This window comes from Lutjanus erythropterus, chromosome 15 (assembly GCF_056507025.1).
Source record: "Lutjanus erythropterus isolate fLutEry1 chromosome 15, fLutEry1.hap2, whole genome shotgun sequence".
Taxonomy (NCBI): domain Eukaryota; kingdom Metazoa; phylum Chordata; class Actinopteri; order Lutjaniformes; family Lutjanidae; genus Lutjanus; species Lutjanus erythropterus.
Genome location: NC_139331.1, coordinates 8551096 through 8569023, shown reverse-complemented (window position 1 = coordinate 8569023; position 17928 = coordinate 8551096). Strand labels below are relative to the sequence as shown.

Here is a 17928-nt window from a genome sequence, read left to right as displayed (position 1 = left end):
CAGGAGAAAGGATGCAGCAGAGGCGCTTGTTGTTGTTAGACAGGTCGCTCTTGGCATAATGATGAGCAATGACCAGTCCTTAAGGAAAGGCGGTCCCTGAGTTGCAGCCCTAATTCACTCCAAAATCTACAAGCAGAATTATCCCCAGATAGAGTCAGATTTACATCAAAATAGAAAACAAAATACACAGCCAACAATGTGACTACATTCTGTGGGGGTCACACGCTCCCTGACAAAAAACATTAGCTCCTTTCCTTCAAGTGCAAATACACCAATACTGACCCATAATCAGTACAGACCTTTGAGAAATTCTAATTCCAAAGTGTTCTTAATTTAAAAATAACACTGAAAGTTTTGTATACCATGCAACACTAACTTGTACATATTCAATAATTCAGCTAAAATCTGGCTGAAGTGCAAAGTCTGTGGTCACAAGAGAGCACCAGCACGTTTGACCGAGACACACACACATCTTCACAATCACAAAAACACCTTCTTTTTGAACATATTTTCTATCAACAATAAAGTGTAAATATTGAAGTTAAAAGCGTGCGCGTGGCAATCACAGAACACCTTTCATTAATGTTAAACAGCTGTGTGTACATGTGTGTCTTTAAAGACAAACTATTAAGGTGAAAGAAACTATTTTATGATTCTAATGCCTAATAAATCTAAACAGACCTGGAAGGTGTGCATGGAATGGAAAAATAGCTGTCACGCTTTATCAGATGAGTTAGCGTGATAGCTGGAGCAGGTATAGTGTTTTTGCCTGTGTGTTTATTGTGATCCAATAACACGAGTCAAAGAATGCTTTAAAGCTATGAGTGAAGCACTGTCTGTCTGAGAGGATCTGTCCAGAGTTCTGAGACAAACAGGGCTGGATGGGTTGGCCAGGTATCAGTAGGCTTGTCAGGTGATTAAAGGTGTGGTTGAGGTGTGACCCTGTTCCCAAACCAGAGTTCACTAATTAACTTTTACCATTTTTCAAGTTGATTCATGGTCCGAGATGAAGTGGATCCTTATGTAATTTTATAACAACTACTGTGTGAAATTTTACAGCTATATGCTCATAGATAATTTATAATAATGTAATATAATTATATGATAACAATTTGTTTGTATTGAGTCAAACGAACATTAAACATATATATAGAGATATGGGAGATTAAACAAGCATGCATGAGGAGTTGTATGATTACTCGTCATAGTCGCCAACATTAAATGCCCCTCCCCTGACAGTGATATGCTAATGAGCTAAAAACAATAATTCAAATCTAACTGCTCAGTGACACAGAGACCAAGACTCCCATCAGAAGAGATGCACAAACCAAACAGGTACTCTGCTGAAAACTAGATACTATTAGTTTTCTTGATTTAAGGCTTGTTATTTCAAATGTTACTTCACTATTAACAGTCATTTATGCATGAAACCTAAATTCTTTGTCAACAGGTCTGATGATGTTTTTGAGGACAAACATTTCTGTAATGAATCAGCAAATGTACCTGGCATGAGATCAGTCACCACCACCACATATTTATTGTATATTTTTGTTGGCTCTTCATCAATTCTCATGATGTGTGGAAACCTTCTTGTTATAACCTCCATCATTTACTTCAAACAGCTCCACACTCCTACAAACTTCCTCATCCTCTCTCTCGCTGTAGCTGACCTGCTTGTTGGGGTTGTAGTTTTGCCTTTTAGTGTGATACTGGCTGTGAGCTCTTGTTGGTATCTTCAGAAATTACTCTGTAAGATACGAACCTGCTTCGATAGCTTTCTGGGCACATGTTCTATCTGGAATCTGTGCTTTATTTCTGTTGACAGATATTATGCTGTGTGTCAGCCTCTGAGGTACAGAACTAAAATAAATGTCCATGTTGTTGTGATCATGATACTTGTGAGCTGGACTGTTTCTGCTCTGATTGCAATTAGTATCACAAGTTTGGGAGTGAATCGAGGACAATCTAACAGAAGATGTGTCTTATTTCAAAACATACGTCTGGCAAATGTAATAATAGGTTTTTGTTTTTACCTCCCAGCTATCATAATGTGTGTCATCTACCTAAAGATTTTGATTGTGGCACAGAAACAGGCACGCAGCATCCAGAACACAACCTGTCAGAGGACAAAGTCTGAAAGTAAGATGGAGAAAAAGGCCACCAAAACTCTGGCTATTGTGATGGGAGTTTTTCTGATCTGTTGGTCTCCTTTCTTTCTTTGTATGACCTTTAACCCTTTGAGTAATTACAAAATACCATCCTCACTGATTGCATCATTTAAGTGGCTTGGATGGTCAAATTCGATGCTCAGTCCATTTGTTTATGGTTTCTTTTACAGCTGGTTTCGATCAGCTTTCAGAATGATCATTACTGGGAAAATATTTCAAGGTAATTTTAGTAATTCCAAGCTTTTCACTCATCAGGTTCAAGGTTGAAATGTGAGGAAAATCATCAATAGTTTGACACATAATGTTCATGTCTTTTTAAATGCATGTTATATATATAGACAGAAAATTGTCACTGTCCTATGAATAACTGTCTGTGTGTACAACTTAATGCAGAGATAGCAATGCATAACCTCCACATTAGTTGTTTGCTTTGATAATTAATGTAAAATAAAAGCAGGATCCACACATGGTATCTCATTGTTGCCTCATTTCTTGCATATATTCAGTTATAGATGCTGCACAGAGAATACAGGAGTACATATCTGAATATAATTAGTGGTATTATTTATTAATATTTTCTCTTTCACATGTATTCAGTCATTGCCTTCAGTGCCTTGTTTGAGTTTTAGATGTAAATAGAAATCAGAAATAGATGAACGTTTCATCATTCTAAATTATATTAAATAAAGCAGAGTAGCTCCAAAGATGTTCATGTATAGAAACATCAAAATGTATTATTTTAGCAACAAGTTGTATTTTGTCCAAAACATTATGAATATTACACTGAAGAAGTATAACTTCTGGGTGCACAAAAATAGCTACAGTAAAAGAGTGTGAATAACCTTTTTCTCTGTCTGTTCAGATAAATTATTATCCTCTGTTATCCTTTACAACAGAGGCACTTTTTTGCACAAGTCCATAAGTTCTCATTCTGTCACTCCTGTAACACTTATGAAAATGATGTGAATCCAAGACCAAGCAGAGAAAAAGTTCACATTTAGGGATCATGATGACCATGGTCATTTAAGTTGTCCACACTGCATTATACTGAGGTGTGAGTGAACCGACGAACACTGTGAATGTCACAGTGATTCAAATTCATATAACGGTGCAAGCAAGTATACATGTTTCCATTTTGTGAATTCTCCATTATCAGTTTTCAGTCGCTGTATAATAATCAATGGCCAATCAATGCACTCATATTACAACATATTTCCTGCATGCTTACTTTATAATGCAAAATCTATCTAAATTCTCTGAGACTGAAAGCTGCCACCTGTAACCACTTTAATCTCAAAATGTTTTGTGTCTGAGTTGCCTTCCCTCTGGGAATTCCTGTAGCAAATCAAGCTTCATGCATATACTGACCCCAGAATTATTTATTTGTGTGTTTTTTAGCAGTCAGTATGTGGAAACTTGATTAACCCCAAACTCTTCCAGATTAATTTGACATGTAAGTACAACTGAAATACAGATGGTTCATCAAGAGTCATGGCAGAGGAAAATCCAGTTGCATCTAATTAGGCTGAGATGAAGAATAATTGAATACTCAGACACAACATCTTCCTTAAGGGGCCTTCACGTGATAAGAAATTTGTTCCGGACTCACCGCGAGGTAGGGCGCAGAGAGGTGAAGCACAGCGCTACAACCGTTACATCCTGTCTGCCAGGTATACAAACGGCTGAGCTAACTTCACCTCTGGATGTAGCTAAGGTCATAAACTATATGATTCAGAAATCTTATAACCCAACCGACTGTTCACTTTTCGCCAGGCATTTACTGGCGGGACCGTAGTTTGTTTTTGATGTTGTGTTACAGAGTTTGGGGAACCCTGAAACAGTTTTATTAGGTTGTGTCTGGAAGGGAACCCTTGACTTGTGAAGTTCTTGCAGGTTTTTCTATGTCGTCTCTTCATTGTGATGTTAAAATTATCACTCCTGCGAGATCTTCAGTGGTTCTGGGGTTCCCCTGAAGACTCGTCCATCAGTCACTGTCTGCTCTGCTTGTGTCACTTCGACAGAACTGTGGTCTCTTCTGCGTGCGTCGTCACATTCAGCTGTTATCTCATTGGTTGTGCTTTGAAAGGTCAGTGACAAACGAGGTCAAAGTTAAAATAATTTGAACTTTCAGCGGTCAGTGGCAGATCAGAGCAGTGCGCCATGCCAAGGGTAGCGGTGCTGCTTGGTTGGGTGACACCGCTCTCTCCATAGGAGAACAATGGGGCAGCCAGCGCAAAGCGTTTTTACCACTGATCATGTGTCGGGGCCTTAAGTCTCTTATGCCAAAGGATTATTTACTGCTGGCACACTACAGTCTCCATGTATATTTGGGGAAGATGCGCATGAGACTGAAGAGAAATTGGTTACACTGCAGTTTATACTTGAATATCTGGAAATCACTTTTTGTTACAAACAGCTGTACTTTTATCAACAAGGTCAAAACACAGACTATTCTTCACCTGGTCTCCAGTCTCTCTGGGTTTCTCATAACATCACTGTCTTGTACTATCTGTCTACTGTACTGTAGACACAGTCAAAGGTGTTTAATTCTCACAAATACAGAGGCATAAAAACCTAATACATCTCCAGGCTTCTATGACACTGGCTCTGGAGCCACACTCCTGGAGAACATCATGGGCCCTATCTTACACCCAGCAAAACCATTGCGCCGCCAGTGCAAATGGTTTTGCTATCTTACGCCAGCGCAAGTGCCATTTTTGCCATGTGTGTAAGATAGCAAATGCACTTGCACTGGGTCTGTGCTGCTGTGGGCGGGAGGTCTAAACATGAAGGCAAAACGAAGGCGTGGTCGGCGCGTTTGCTATCTTGTGCTCAGCGCATTGGGGTAAAAAACGCTTGCGCTTTAGACCAGCCAAAAACTGGTTGAAGCGCAAAGTCTGTGGTCTTTCAGCACAAGATAGCACCCGGCGAGCTTGGTGGAAACACACACACATCTTCGCAATCACAAGACACCTTAATTTATGGTCATACTCTTCCTCACACGGGAGTGTGGATTAGTTAAGTGTTATTTGAACATATTTTCTATCAGCAATAAAATGTAAATATTGAAGTTAAAAGTATTTGTGTGTGTCTTGTGCTAGGTCAAGATGCACACACGTCTCCACAATCACAGAACACTTTTCATTAATGTTAAACAGCCGTGCACACGTGTGTGTCTTTAAAGATAAACTAATATTAAAGAAAAATAAACTATTTTATGATTCTAATGCCTAATAAATCTAAACAGACCAAACAAACAAAAAAAAAAGTCACCCGCTTGGCTGAGGCACACACACGTCTCCACAATCACAACACAACACTTTTCATCAAACCTTCTTGTAATAACCTCCATCATTTACTTCAAACAGCTCCACACTCCTACAAACTTCCTCATCCTCTCTCTCAGAGTAGCTGACCTGCTTGTTGGGGTTGTAGTTTTGCCTTTTAGTTTGATCCTGGCCGTAAGCCCTTGTTGGTATCTTCATAAATTACTCTGTAAGGTACGAACCTGCTTTGATATCTTTCTGTGCACATCTTCTACTTGGAATTTGTGATTTATTTCCGTTGACAGATATTATGCTGTGTGTCAGCCTCTAAAGTACATAACTAAAATAAATGTCTGTGTTACTGCAATCATGATATTTTTGAGCTGGACTGTTTCTGCTCTAAATGCTATAAGCATAACAAGTTTTGGTCTGAATCAAGGACAATCTAACAGGTGTGTCTTATATCTAAATGTAAGTTTAGCAATTGTAATGATAGGTTTTAGCTTTTACCTCCCAGCTATCATAATGTGTGCCATCTACCTAAAGATTTTGATTGTGGCACAGAGACAGGCACGCAGCATCCAGAACACAACCTGTCAGAGCACAAAGTCTGAAAGTAAGATGGAGAGAAAGGCGACTAAAACTCTGGCTATTGTGATGGGAGTTTTTCTGATCTGTTGGACTCCTTTCTTTCTTTGCCTGACCTTTAACCCTTTGAGTAATTGCAAGATAACGTTTCCTGTGATTGCATCATTTAAGTGGTTTGGATGGTCAAATTTGATGCTCAATCCATTTGTCTATGGTTTCTTTTACAGCTGGTTTCGATCAGCTTTCAGAATGATCATTACTGGGAAAATATTTCAAGGTAATTTAACTTATTTTAAGCTCTGTTGATTTCTAACTTGAAGTCCTGAAATGTTGGTAATCACCACTAATTTGGCACTTACAATTTGCATTTCTTTCTATAGCATGTCATATCAAAATTGACACTTATAAGAATGTAATGCTATAATCTCAATGTTAATGTTATAAATAAATGCAGGTTCCATATATGTATTTTTTTCCTAATTCTTTACTGTATGTATTCAGTTTTGGATACTGAATAATGAATCTGAGCTCTAAATTTCTGTCTTTGTCAACAAAGCTTAACTGATGTTAAAATTCTCTTTCTCTGAACAGTAGTTTCATCATTTGTTTTGGCTGTAGATGTAAAAGTAATTAAGAAATACACATAAGTTTCATCATCGTAAATAATCAAGCAACTGTGGATATCTACAAAGTCTACAGTAACATCTAAATATGCTGCATGTTGAACATTGTTCACAACATTATGAAGATTACAGTCAAGAAAGTTAACTTTAAGGTTTCATTACACTAAAATAGCTAAAGTAAAAAAAAATGGTGGATTACTTTTCTCTCTGTCTATCCCTGTTTAATGTCTTCAGATAGAATAATGCGTATGTCAATTTAGGATCCACTACAATATAAGCAGTTTATTGTGTTCTCCTTCTGTCTCTGCTTTGACACTTATGAAGATGCTGTGAATCCAAGGCTAAGCAGAGAGAATGTCAGCTTTTATGGCCCATGATGATCATGGCATTTACTTTGTCCATGCTGCAATATGTGTGTCTTAACAACAGCGAGACGAGTCGACACTCGGCTCAACTCATTTCACAATGATTCAAACGTACAAAACAGTACAAGCAGATTTTTAAACCTGGAGACATGTTTTCCAGTTTGTACATTCTGAATTATTAGTGTTTGTCATCACTGATTTTACATCTCACCTCTGCTGTAGTATAATAAATGACCATTCACTGAACCCAAATTATAACATATTTTTTGAATGCTTATATTATAATGCAGTGGAAATGAATAAGCTACAATCACAAAATACTTTAATTTGAAAACCTTATGTGTGTCAATTTAGAGAGGGAGAAAAATGAGCTTTATGTACATACTGATCATACATTTCTTTGCACATTGGTTGTGCATTATTTAGTACAGTTTCATTTGGACATAACATATAAGCACATGATAAACTGGAATAATAAGAGCCCCTCTACAAGATGGAGCATCAAGAGTCATGGCAAAACTATTTTGTCTACTTAGGGTGCCATAAAGAGTGATTCAATACTCAGATACAATATCTTTATTTGTCTCTTATTCCAAAAGCTTATGGTGTCCAGTCTCTCTGGGTTTCTCATAACATAACTCTTTATTACTATCTGTACCTCGATTCATCTCCTCCTCAAACTAGGCCACACTCTTCTCCCCTGCCTTTAGATGCTCACAGCACCTGGCAATAGTTGACACACACACACACACACACACACACACACACACACACACACACACACACACACACACACACACACACACACACAGAGAGAGAGAGAGAAAGAGAGAAAACCTTTATAATTCTTCAGGTTTTTATCTTTATAAGATATCATTACAGTTTCACAACAGTCACTCTCAGGTTATACTTCATCATGAATATTTAATATTTATTTCATTTTTAATTTTGCAGATGTGAAAGCACATCTGAATTTTAAAGGCTATGTGAACACATTACACGTTACAAAATATGTTTTATTTTTTTATGTTTTATTTTATTTAAGAAGGGACAGTGCACATTAATTAACATGATCACTTAAGTCAAATAAATGTGCCAGAGATCATTTTCATCTACAGTCCCTGGCAGGTTGATGGTATATGTATATATGTATAAGAAAAGACATTAAAATAACATACAAAAGCACAAATACACATAAACACGGATAAAAGCGGATTGATGGCATGTCCATAGAGGGGCACATAAACAAATATAGAAAGCATATAAGCTCAGAGCAAGTACATAACCATAGACAAAGCACATAACAAGACACATAAGCACAAAACATTAAAAACAGACTATACAAAAGTACAACATAAAACACAACACAGACCAAAACATACAGCCAAAAAGAAACACAAAAGCACAAATTAAATCTCATAAGGAAAGACAACTGCACACAAGCACAATCAGCAAGACAGTGACACAACCATAAAACCAAAACATATTAAGTTGAACGTACCATACAAGAGCACATCAGCCCTAACATATATTATGAAAAAAAGAGGACGTAAGCACTAATTCAGATCATGATAACATGTTTGATCACTGTTTTATTGATTTGGAAAATGAATGTAGAGACGTGATGTTCCTGAGTTCTATGGGTACAGTGGTCCAGGCATGCACTGCTCGATAAGAAAAGGCTGACTGCCCAAAGGCACTCTTTCTGTATGGTATTTTACAATCCCCCCTGGAGGTAGATCTGGTAGATGACTTTTGAATTTGTTTAGCAAATTCACTCAGCAGAGGGGGTGCCAGACCATGAAGACTGGCAAATTTGATCATATTTTCCCAATTTAAAAAATTATATTTCATCAAATTTTGCAATGATGATATGAATTTGACTTTTTATCTAATGTTTTCAAAGCCTGTTTGTAAAGCCTTTCAACTGGTTTTCTGCCTGTCTGAGTCCAGCTGGTCAGACAGTAGTTCATGTGCGAAAGAACTCTGAGGCCTCTGTCGTTAGGTTGCTCCTAATGTGTCTGAAATTTGACAAATTGAATTTGAGTCTGTTCACAACTTTTTTAACCTGTGTCTTGAATGTGAGCTGTGAATCTAATACTATGCCTAGATATTTAAACTTGTGTACTACTGATGACTTTCTCCCTGCTACTGTAACTTCTGGGTCTGGATCTCGATTTACAGACTTTGAGGAAAAACGTAGTAATGAATTGTGGAGTTAGACCGCTAAACTGTTTTTCACACAGTTTTTTTGGATGGACTTGAAACACGGTTTGGTGGCGTGCTACATCCATGGTACCTCAACACTATGTAGGCCCCACGAACAGACACACGAATGACACTGCCTCCCCCTACCTAACGACCAGTTAAGAACATGCATCAGAAACTCTCACAGTCCAAATCAGCCCAGCAGTTCACTTAAACTCAATCAAGCTCCACAAAATGCACATGAAGGGCAAAAAAATACCATCCTTTCTCTGTCCACAGACGCTGGTCACTGAAACATGTCTGGACATGTCTGATAAACCTGTTACCTGGCATCCAGGTAGTAGAGGTGTTTGACATTGCTTTTATGCCTTTTATGCCAGGTCGAACGCAAAGGAAGTCAGGCATGGAAAAGGCAGGAAAAATCCAGTTAATTTTCAATATAAAAGATCCCGTGCAGACTCACAATCATAAAGACAGACAGAAAAGAAACTATTTAACCACACGACCTGTTTATGCATGTTAGAATCCCAAAGACCAAGGAAAGAGGACTTAATCAACAAAAACAGTGCAAGTAAACATAATCAGACGGGCAAAATGCTCTGCTGCTGAAACGCTTCTGAAATGCTGCTGGTGGAAACTGCAGTCGCATGTATGACGGAACAAAACCGCTGTGCACACATAACATCAGAAAGCCGCATTTGGTGGAAATCCCTGGTTAGCCTTACAGCAAATCACCAGACTGCTGGTGGGCTGTCAGAGTTTTAAGTGGTATCCATCTACAGTGAACTATAAAACTGTAGGACTACTATGTAAAAATGTACTTGTACTTGTTTATTGTACAAACTTGTACAATAATCTGTTATTAAACATAATATAAACTTGGATCCCTCTGTTGCCATTGATGCCAGCCATTTTTGAATATACTCACAGCTGGAGGTACAATCAGCATCACAAACAACCAAGTACACAGTAAAATAATGGCTACATTTTAAAACTCAACAATTCAACACAAGCACTGCTGTTACACTGGTAAGGTCAAGTAAATCCAATCCTGTACCATAATCAGCTCAAAACACAATCAGGTCCATAAACACCCTCAAAATGCACAAAACCAGCTATATGATGTTTAAACTTTTGCTTATATTTGCCAAAATTAAGAAAAATTATGTAAACATGCATACCCATGTGACACATCCATCAAAAATATCCTTGGTGCATATTCTCCATGGAGCACAGCACCGAGCCACTTCTGCGAAGCGTCTGAAATGTTTGGTGGGAATTGACCGTTGTGGCTACTTGCACTGAATATAGACAACACTCTTTGTGCAGTAGTATTTTTTTCTATTAAAAACTACACCAAACCTTTACTTGCAAAAGTTAAACTGCTTTGACGCTAACCAAAAACAGCTGATCCGCAATGCACTGCATGGGCAGGTGCTCTTATGAAGGAATATTGAAGTACAATCATTGAGAAAATATAGTGCCAAAGTAAGGGGCTATCTGATGGTAAAGTTATGAAAATATTCTAAATGTGACATACATACAATGTATATTGTTTTTTTGTTTTTTTAAGTAGACCACTTTAAGTAGTTTCAATACATTTTTCTGCTCAACCCATCTGCAAAAGTACAATTCTGACCTTCTGTACTTTGACTTCTCTGTTTTTTTTCCTTTGTCTTTTTTTTTTTTCTCCAAACTGGGGCTGACTGGCACACACAGCTGATGTAATATTACTCACTTTGTGTCTTTGCATCTTATGCAAACAAGATGTAGGTGCTCACATCTGATTGGATTACCAAAGTTTGTCTTGATTTAGGTAATGGGATACAGATTGATGTACTGTGCCAAGACCAAAGATTCATCACCATGGCACAGTGAGTAAGGACATACAACACTGTCCTTGCATGGACTGGATTGAGGTCTTACTAGGTAAGGAAAAAAGCTTAATGAAAAGGCTTTTATTTCTTTAGAAGACTGCTGTTGTTGTAGTTGATATTGAGAATCATGGAACCCAAACTGGGAGTCGACAGGACTTACACTATCAGTGTACATCCCTGCTATGAATCAGATAATACAACTTACATATTTACAAGTAACCCTTCCATAATATGTGTACTAGTATATCTTTTCCTCAGCTTATTATCTGTTGCTACAATATGTGGAAACCTTCTTGTAATAATCTCCATCATTTATTTCAAACAGCTGCACATCCCTACAAACTACCTCATCCTGTCTCTGGCTGTGGCCGACCTGCTTGTAGGGGTTTTAGTCTTTCCTTTCAGCATGGTATTCTCTTTAACATTGTGCATGTTTTGTGAGGATTTATCTTGTAAAATACGAGATGGCTTTGATGTAGCACTGTGCACATCTTCTATTCTGAACTTATGTTGTATTTCCATAGACAGATATTATGCAGTGTGTCAGCCCTTGACATACAGAACTAAAGTAAGCATTCGCATTACTGTGATCATGATCCTGGTGTGCTGGAGTATTTCTGTTCTAATCGGAATTGCCATCATACTTGCAGGATTCAGTCATGGATGTGAAGAAATGTGCTCAGTTGATGTTGTAATAGCAAACACTATGGGCCCTGTTTTCTCCTTTTACCTCCCAGCGATCATAATGCTCTGTATCTACCTGAAGATTTTTCTTGTTGCTCAGAAACAGGTGAAGAGCATCCAGAGCACAAAGTCTGGAGCAACAGTCAGTAAGATGGAGAAAAAGGCCACCAAAACTCTGGCTATAGTTATGGGAGTTTTTCTCTTGTGCATGATTCCTCACTTTCTTTATCTTGTCTTTCAGCCTTTAGCTCATGAAACCCCACCACTTCCTATGATTGAAACACTTAACTGGCTTACACTGTCAAACTCAATGCTGAATCCCTTTATATATGCTTTCTTTTACAGCTGGTTCCGATCAGCTTTCAGAATGATCATTTCTGGAAAAATATTCCAAGGTGATTTTACTAACTCGCAATTGTTTTGATTATTTTATGTTGTTCTGAAATGCTGATAAAGTTTGAGAGATAAACATTTCCATTCTGAAATATACTTCAATATTGAACATGTGTATGTGTTGTGTATTTATATTAAGAGAAGAACAGGAACACTGTTTTAATGCAGTCTTGCAAGATCTTCCAAGAACACTTGAACATCAGTGACTAAAATTAAGAAAGGTACTCCTTTGTGGAAAACTCACAATGCTGTGTATAGATGAAATAAATACAATACCATAACTCTTTTATATTATTAGAGATCAAGTGCCAGTTGTGTGGCTGTCTCTCTTAACAGCTCATGTAACTTTAAATTTTTACCTCATTTTGTTAACTTTATATTGAAGGTGGATATTATGTGTTTAATACATTTTCTATGTGTTCTTCTGGTGTTTTTTTTTTTCTTCTTTTTCTTTTTTTTTAACTTTTAATGACAGGGAGTCACACCAACAAGACCACGGGTATTGTTTACCTCTGTGTCTTGATGCATACTGCATGTACAGTATGCATCAAGAAAAACATCATATCAATATATTTAGGCAGAAAACTTTAGGGTAACAATGACCACATAGTCTGTACATAATAAAGGTAATATTTTATTAGTCATAAAAAGGCATAAACAGATTACAGATGCATTTAGTACAATTGGTGATTATTAGTTGGATTACAATTTTAAAATACAGAATAATATACTAACATGCATAGAGCACACATGCAGCTACCAATTCGTTACCTAGGCCTCTAGTGAATAAATAGTTCACTAGGTTGAAATTTTCCATTTTTTTGTCTATAAATCAATCATTGAATGACTGAATCAATCAATCAATCAATTGCACACTACTGCAGTGTACTGTTTACTGGCCTACCAAAGAAACTGACTGGAAACTGACTGGAAAACAGCACATTACTTCTGTTATAGATGTCCCGCACTGGCTCCTCATTTCTTTTAGAACTGATTTTAAGGTTTGTTTACTCACATACAAAGCTCTTTCTGACCTTTTAAACCCATATCAACCAACAAGAGCACTCCGATCTGCCGTTGCTGGTATTTGAATTGTTCCTAAAGTAGCCAACAAAACAAGGGAGGAGGGAAACTGCTTTTAGCTACTATGCTCCAAGACAATGTAACACTCTACCCAGTTATCTCAGACATGCGAGCTTTGTTGGCACTTTTAAAACTCAACTGAAAACCTACTTGTTCAGACAAGCTTTTAGTTAATGTCATACATTTCTATCTTCATTTGCCTATTTTTTAAATTCTGTTTCATGTGTTTTTAACGCTATACTGCTGCTTTTATTTTTTTTCATTCTGATTTTATGTATTTTTGTCTTGTGTTTTTTTCCTATGTTGTTGTTTTTCATGCCACACTGTAAAGCACTGGCTTGTAGGCTGCAACAAATGAGGGAGATGTAGACAGGGCAGCTCCAAAAATTAACAAAAGTTTATTAAATACATTAAACAATACATATGTTGATGAGGTGTGAAAGTCAGTATCAGTCAGTGGTGTGTGAGGGTGCATGGATGGGTTGAGTAATGTGAGGTGCATGTTGTCAGCAAAAAGCAAAAAACAGGAACACAAAAAGAAAAGGCAGCATGGCTTGAGGACGGGACCGAAAGGAGCATAGCAGCAACGGCAGCAGCAACCACATCCACGACGACTGCAACTGTGACCGCGAACCCGAACACCTGGTGACTGGGCAGGCGGGGTTAAGTAGCCTGGGAACACTGGCCATGTGTTCCTCCAAGACACAGAGCACACACACAGTACCATCGAAGGACCAAGGCCCTGGGTCTGTCACACCCCCATCCAATAAAGTCAGGGTCCCAGAGGGAACCCTGGCACAAACCAGTCCTCATCTATTACTACTAGTTCTTCATAACTACAGCTTTAATCATAGCTACCTATTTAAATAAACATAATAACTATAATAACTATAATATATATAAACAACAACAACGTAACCAAATCTTAAACTCATAAAATAATGCAACCCCCCCCCCCCCAAAACACCTCACTGCTTATGTCTCCCACAGCCCCCTCAGTTCCCACTCCATCCCCAGCAACTGGATCGTTGAAGCCTTTAAGAAGAAGGAGTGAAACCTAGGAGGATGGGACACATCAGAGAGCATATAAACACAACTACAAACACTACTGACAAGAAACACAGGACAGGGCGTCCGCCACTACATTGTCCTGCCCCTTGATGTGGCGAATGTCCAGGCCAAAAGACTGGAGGAACAGAGCCCAACGAACGAGCCTTTGGTTAGGACTCTGCAATGAACTGAAGAAGGTCAATGGATTATGATCAGTAAAGACCACCACAGGCCCAGAGCTAACATACACACTGAAATGCTGCAAAGCTAGAATCGACGCTAGGGTTTCTTTTTCAATAACTGAGTAATTCAACTGATGTTTATTGAACTTCTTTGAAAAGAAACACACCGGCTTATTCACTCCTAAATCATCAGACTGCAACAACACTGCCTGTGCCAACATGACTGGCATCTACCTCAAGCTTAAATGCTTTATCCCACTGTGGCGCAGCCAAAACAGGTGCATTACTTATCCATGCTTTAACACTCTCAAATTACTTCTGACATTCTGGGGAACACACATACTTAGCTTTACCCTCCAACAAGTCCGTTAGAGGAGCAACGATATTCGAAAGATTTCTACAAAAGCATCTGTAATACCCTACTAGTCCCAAAAACTGTATGAGCACCTTTTTAGTTGGAGGTGGGGCATACTCATCAATAGCCTGCACTTTAGCCCGCACTGGACACACTCTGCCTTGCCCCACCACACGACCCAAATATGTGACTGTGGTCTTTGCAAACTCATATTGGGCAAGATTAACAGTCAAGTGTGTGTGAGCCAAGCAGTCAAACAGCTGCTGAATTCGATCAAGATGGCTATCCCAGTCATCTGAAAAAATGACCACATCATCTAAATACACTGAGCAATCTTCCAGACCCCCAACAACCAAATTCATCAGGCACTAAAAGGTCGCTGGCACATTTCCTCAAACCAAAGGGCATCATGGGTATGAATACAACCAGAGTAGTGAACGCAGCTCTCTCACGCGCCCTTGCTGACAACAGGACTTGCCAATAACCTTTCAACAGGTCAAACTTACTCACAAATTTATCTGACCTGACCTCATCAATACAATCCTCCATTCAAGGAAGTGGAAACAAGTCTGCTTTTGTCATATTATTTACCTTGCGAAAATATGAACAAAATCTGGGTGTGGTGTTGGACTTGGGGACAAGCAAACATGGTGACGCCCAACTGGAACAGGACGGCTCAACGATACCATTATCTAACATATACTTAACCTCAGCATCAAAATATTTTCATTTCTCTGGATGAACACGATTGTTTTTGGTCATACCGTGCGTGGTCCCTTGGCGCTGTTGTGGGATAATTGGGTGGAGTCACAACCACCACAAAACCTCATTGAGTATGTAAATGGTTTTCGGTATCAGCTTGCACAGAGCAAGGTAGCTGATGTCCACCCAGCTTGCTTGTCAGTGTACGTATCCCCTCATGCTGTGGCAGGGCAAGGGGGGGGGGGGTGTCAGGACCAGATGAAGCTGTACTAAAAACTTGGAGTCTCTGCAGAATCTTGATTGCCTGTTGAGTCACTTGGATGGTTCAAGGTGCAGCCAATTGGCGAGCTTAATTAAGCGATATCCATGCGATGTCTATTTGGTGATACATCTACTCGCACTCATCTGGTTGAGCATGATATAGATGTTGGCGACTGTAGGCCTATTAAACAAGGTCATTAGGGCTGAACCCTGTACTCTCCTGGACTCCCTCCCTGGCAGCCAACAGCAACCATGGTAAACCCTCATCCTAGTCCCTATTCAATTAGGTGCATTAGGCATGCAACATGGATGTAAGCGTTTGATGAAACCGCTCCAGAACACCTTGACTCTGTGCATGGTACGTGGATGCCTAGTTGTGTTTAACGCGCACCTGCTTCAATGCCTGTGGGGAAAAATGGGATGTGAAATTTGATCCCCGATCAGACTGAATGACTCTCGGAACACCAAAGATTGAAATGAACTGCGACAATGCACAGACCACAGACCTGGTTGTAATTGCACACAAAGGAAATGCAGCTGGCTATCTTGCACTCTGGCACATTACAGTAAAGAGGTAACTCGCATCTGACTTGGATGGAGACAACAGGATGACACAATCTATAATCAGATGTTCAAAGGGCTAACTTACAGCTGGCACAGGGGACAATGGTGCAGGCTTTAAGCTCTGATTTGGTTTGCTGGTGAGCTGACACATATGGCACGACTTGATGTAAGCAGAAACGTCCCTTTTAAGCTGCGGCAGGGAAATACCTCAAAATGCGATCATATGTCTTCCTGACACCTAGGTGGCCAGACTTATCATTGGAAATCCGCAACACCACACTACAAAACCTGGAAGGCACAACAACTTGGTAAACAGGCTCACCAACAAATTGCTACCCCTGAGGCACCCACTTTCTCATCAACACATCATTCTGAATAACAATGAGCATGGTTTTTCACCTCACCAGACGAACAAGCCATCTCCAACAGACCCTTCAACAAACCATCAGAACGCTGCTCGTCCACCAGCTCACTGTGAGAGACAGACCATGGAACATCAGGACATATTACGTCATGCATTTCAGTGGAATTTGTCTCCTTTAACTATTTGCTTCATTGCACGCGTCACAATGCATGCCCTGAACACTACAGGAAACTCTTTTTCATTCCTGTCAGGCTCACTGCTAACCAGGGGCACTGACACAACAACGGCAGGAGGTGCAACATCAGCCCACACCCGACTCCCCGCTATACCATTACCGAAGATCATGGTAACACCATCCATGGGCAGACCCAGACACATGCCAACCACCATCTCACCTCTGAAACAGATCACAGGGCAGCATCACTTTATGCAGAGGTACATGCAGAACATTTAACCCCATTCCAAGCACTGGGATGTAAGAACCCATGAGTCCTCTGAAAATGGCAAGGCTAATGCTAAAATGAATGAGTCAAAAGCACCAGTGTCATGCAGTATTTTTGTGTGGATTTTATCATTACTCCCTATCAAAGACACAGAACCTTCAGTGATGAAAGGCAAATAGGACTGCAGCCCTGGACTACACACCTGTGTTTTTAGCTCACCACCTGAGGACTGCGACACCTGCTCAGAAACTGGCACAACAAAGATGGCAGGTTTGGGGTTACCATTAGCTCCACTTTATTTAGACCTCAATTTGTATGCATAACAGTCTCTCTTCTGCACCACGCTCATATTTTTGCTCTAACCCAACATTTTTTACAGGACAACCAGACCATGCACTGACAGAAGGATTTTCTCAGCAACCGCCGCCACCCTGCGTGCCAGGATTACAACCATCTTCCCCATGAGTCAGCGCATAGTCATCGGCCAATGCTGTGGATTCTGCTGCGGTTTTTACCTTTTGCTCATTGATATAAGTTGCGATACACTCTGGGACCCAATTTTTTTATTTTTTTTTTTAAGGTTATTTTTTTGGCATTTTTGCCTTTATTGACAGTGACAGCTGAAGGTATGACAGGAAAGGGGGGTGAAGAGACAGGGGATGACATGCAGCAAATGAGCCGCAGGCGGGATTCGAACCAGTGGCCGCTGCAGAGGACTAACAGCCTCAATACATGGTGCGCACGCCCTACCG

General features: G+C 39.5%; 2 protein-coding genes and 1 pseudogene across 2 annotated transcripts; all 3 read left to right on the top strand.

The window, feature by feature from the left end:
* Nucleotides 1-1318: 1318 nt before the first annotated feature.
* On the top strand, nt 1319-2458 carry LOC146314024 (trace amine-associated receptor 1-like). The gene is made up of 2 exons (XM_084737558.1): nt 1319-1335; nt 1451-2458. The coding sequence occupies exons 1-2, from the start codon at nt 1319-1321 to the stop codon at nt 2433-2435; spliced, it is 1002 nt and encodes a 333-aa protein (XP_084593684.1). The 3' UTR covers nt 2436-2458.
* Nucleotides 2459-4328: 1870 nt separating this feature from the next.
* On the top strand, nt 4329-9572 carry LOC146314023 (trace amine-associated receptor 4-like; annotated as a pseudogene).
* Nucleotides 9573-11222: 1650 nt separating this feature from the next.
* Nucleotides 11223-12203, top strand: LOC146314022 (trace amine-associated receptor 1-like). Its single transcript, XM_084737623.1, has one exon. It carries the CDS (start codon nt 11223-11225, stop codon nt 12201-12203), a length of 981 nt encoding a protein of 326 aa, XP_084593749.1.
* Nucleotides 12204-17928: the final 5725 nt, after the last annotated feature.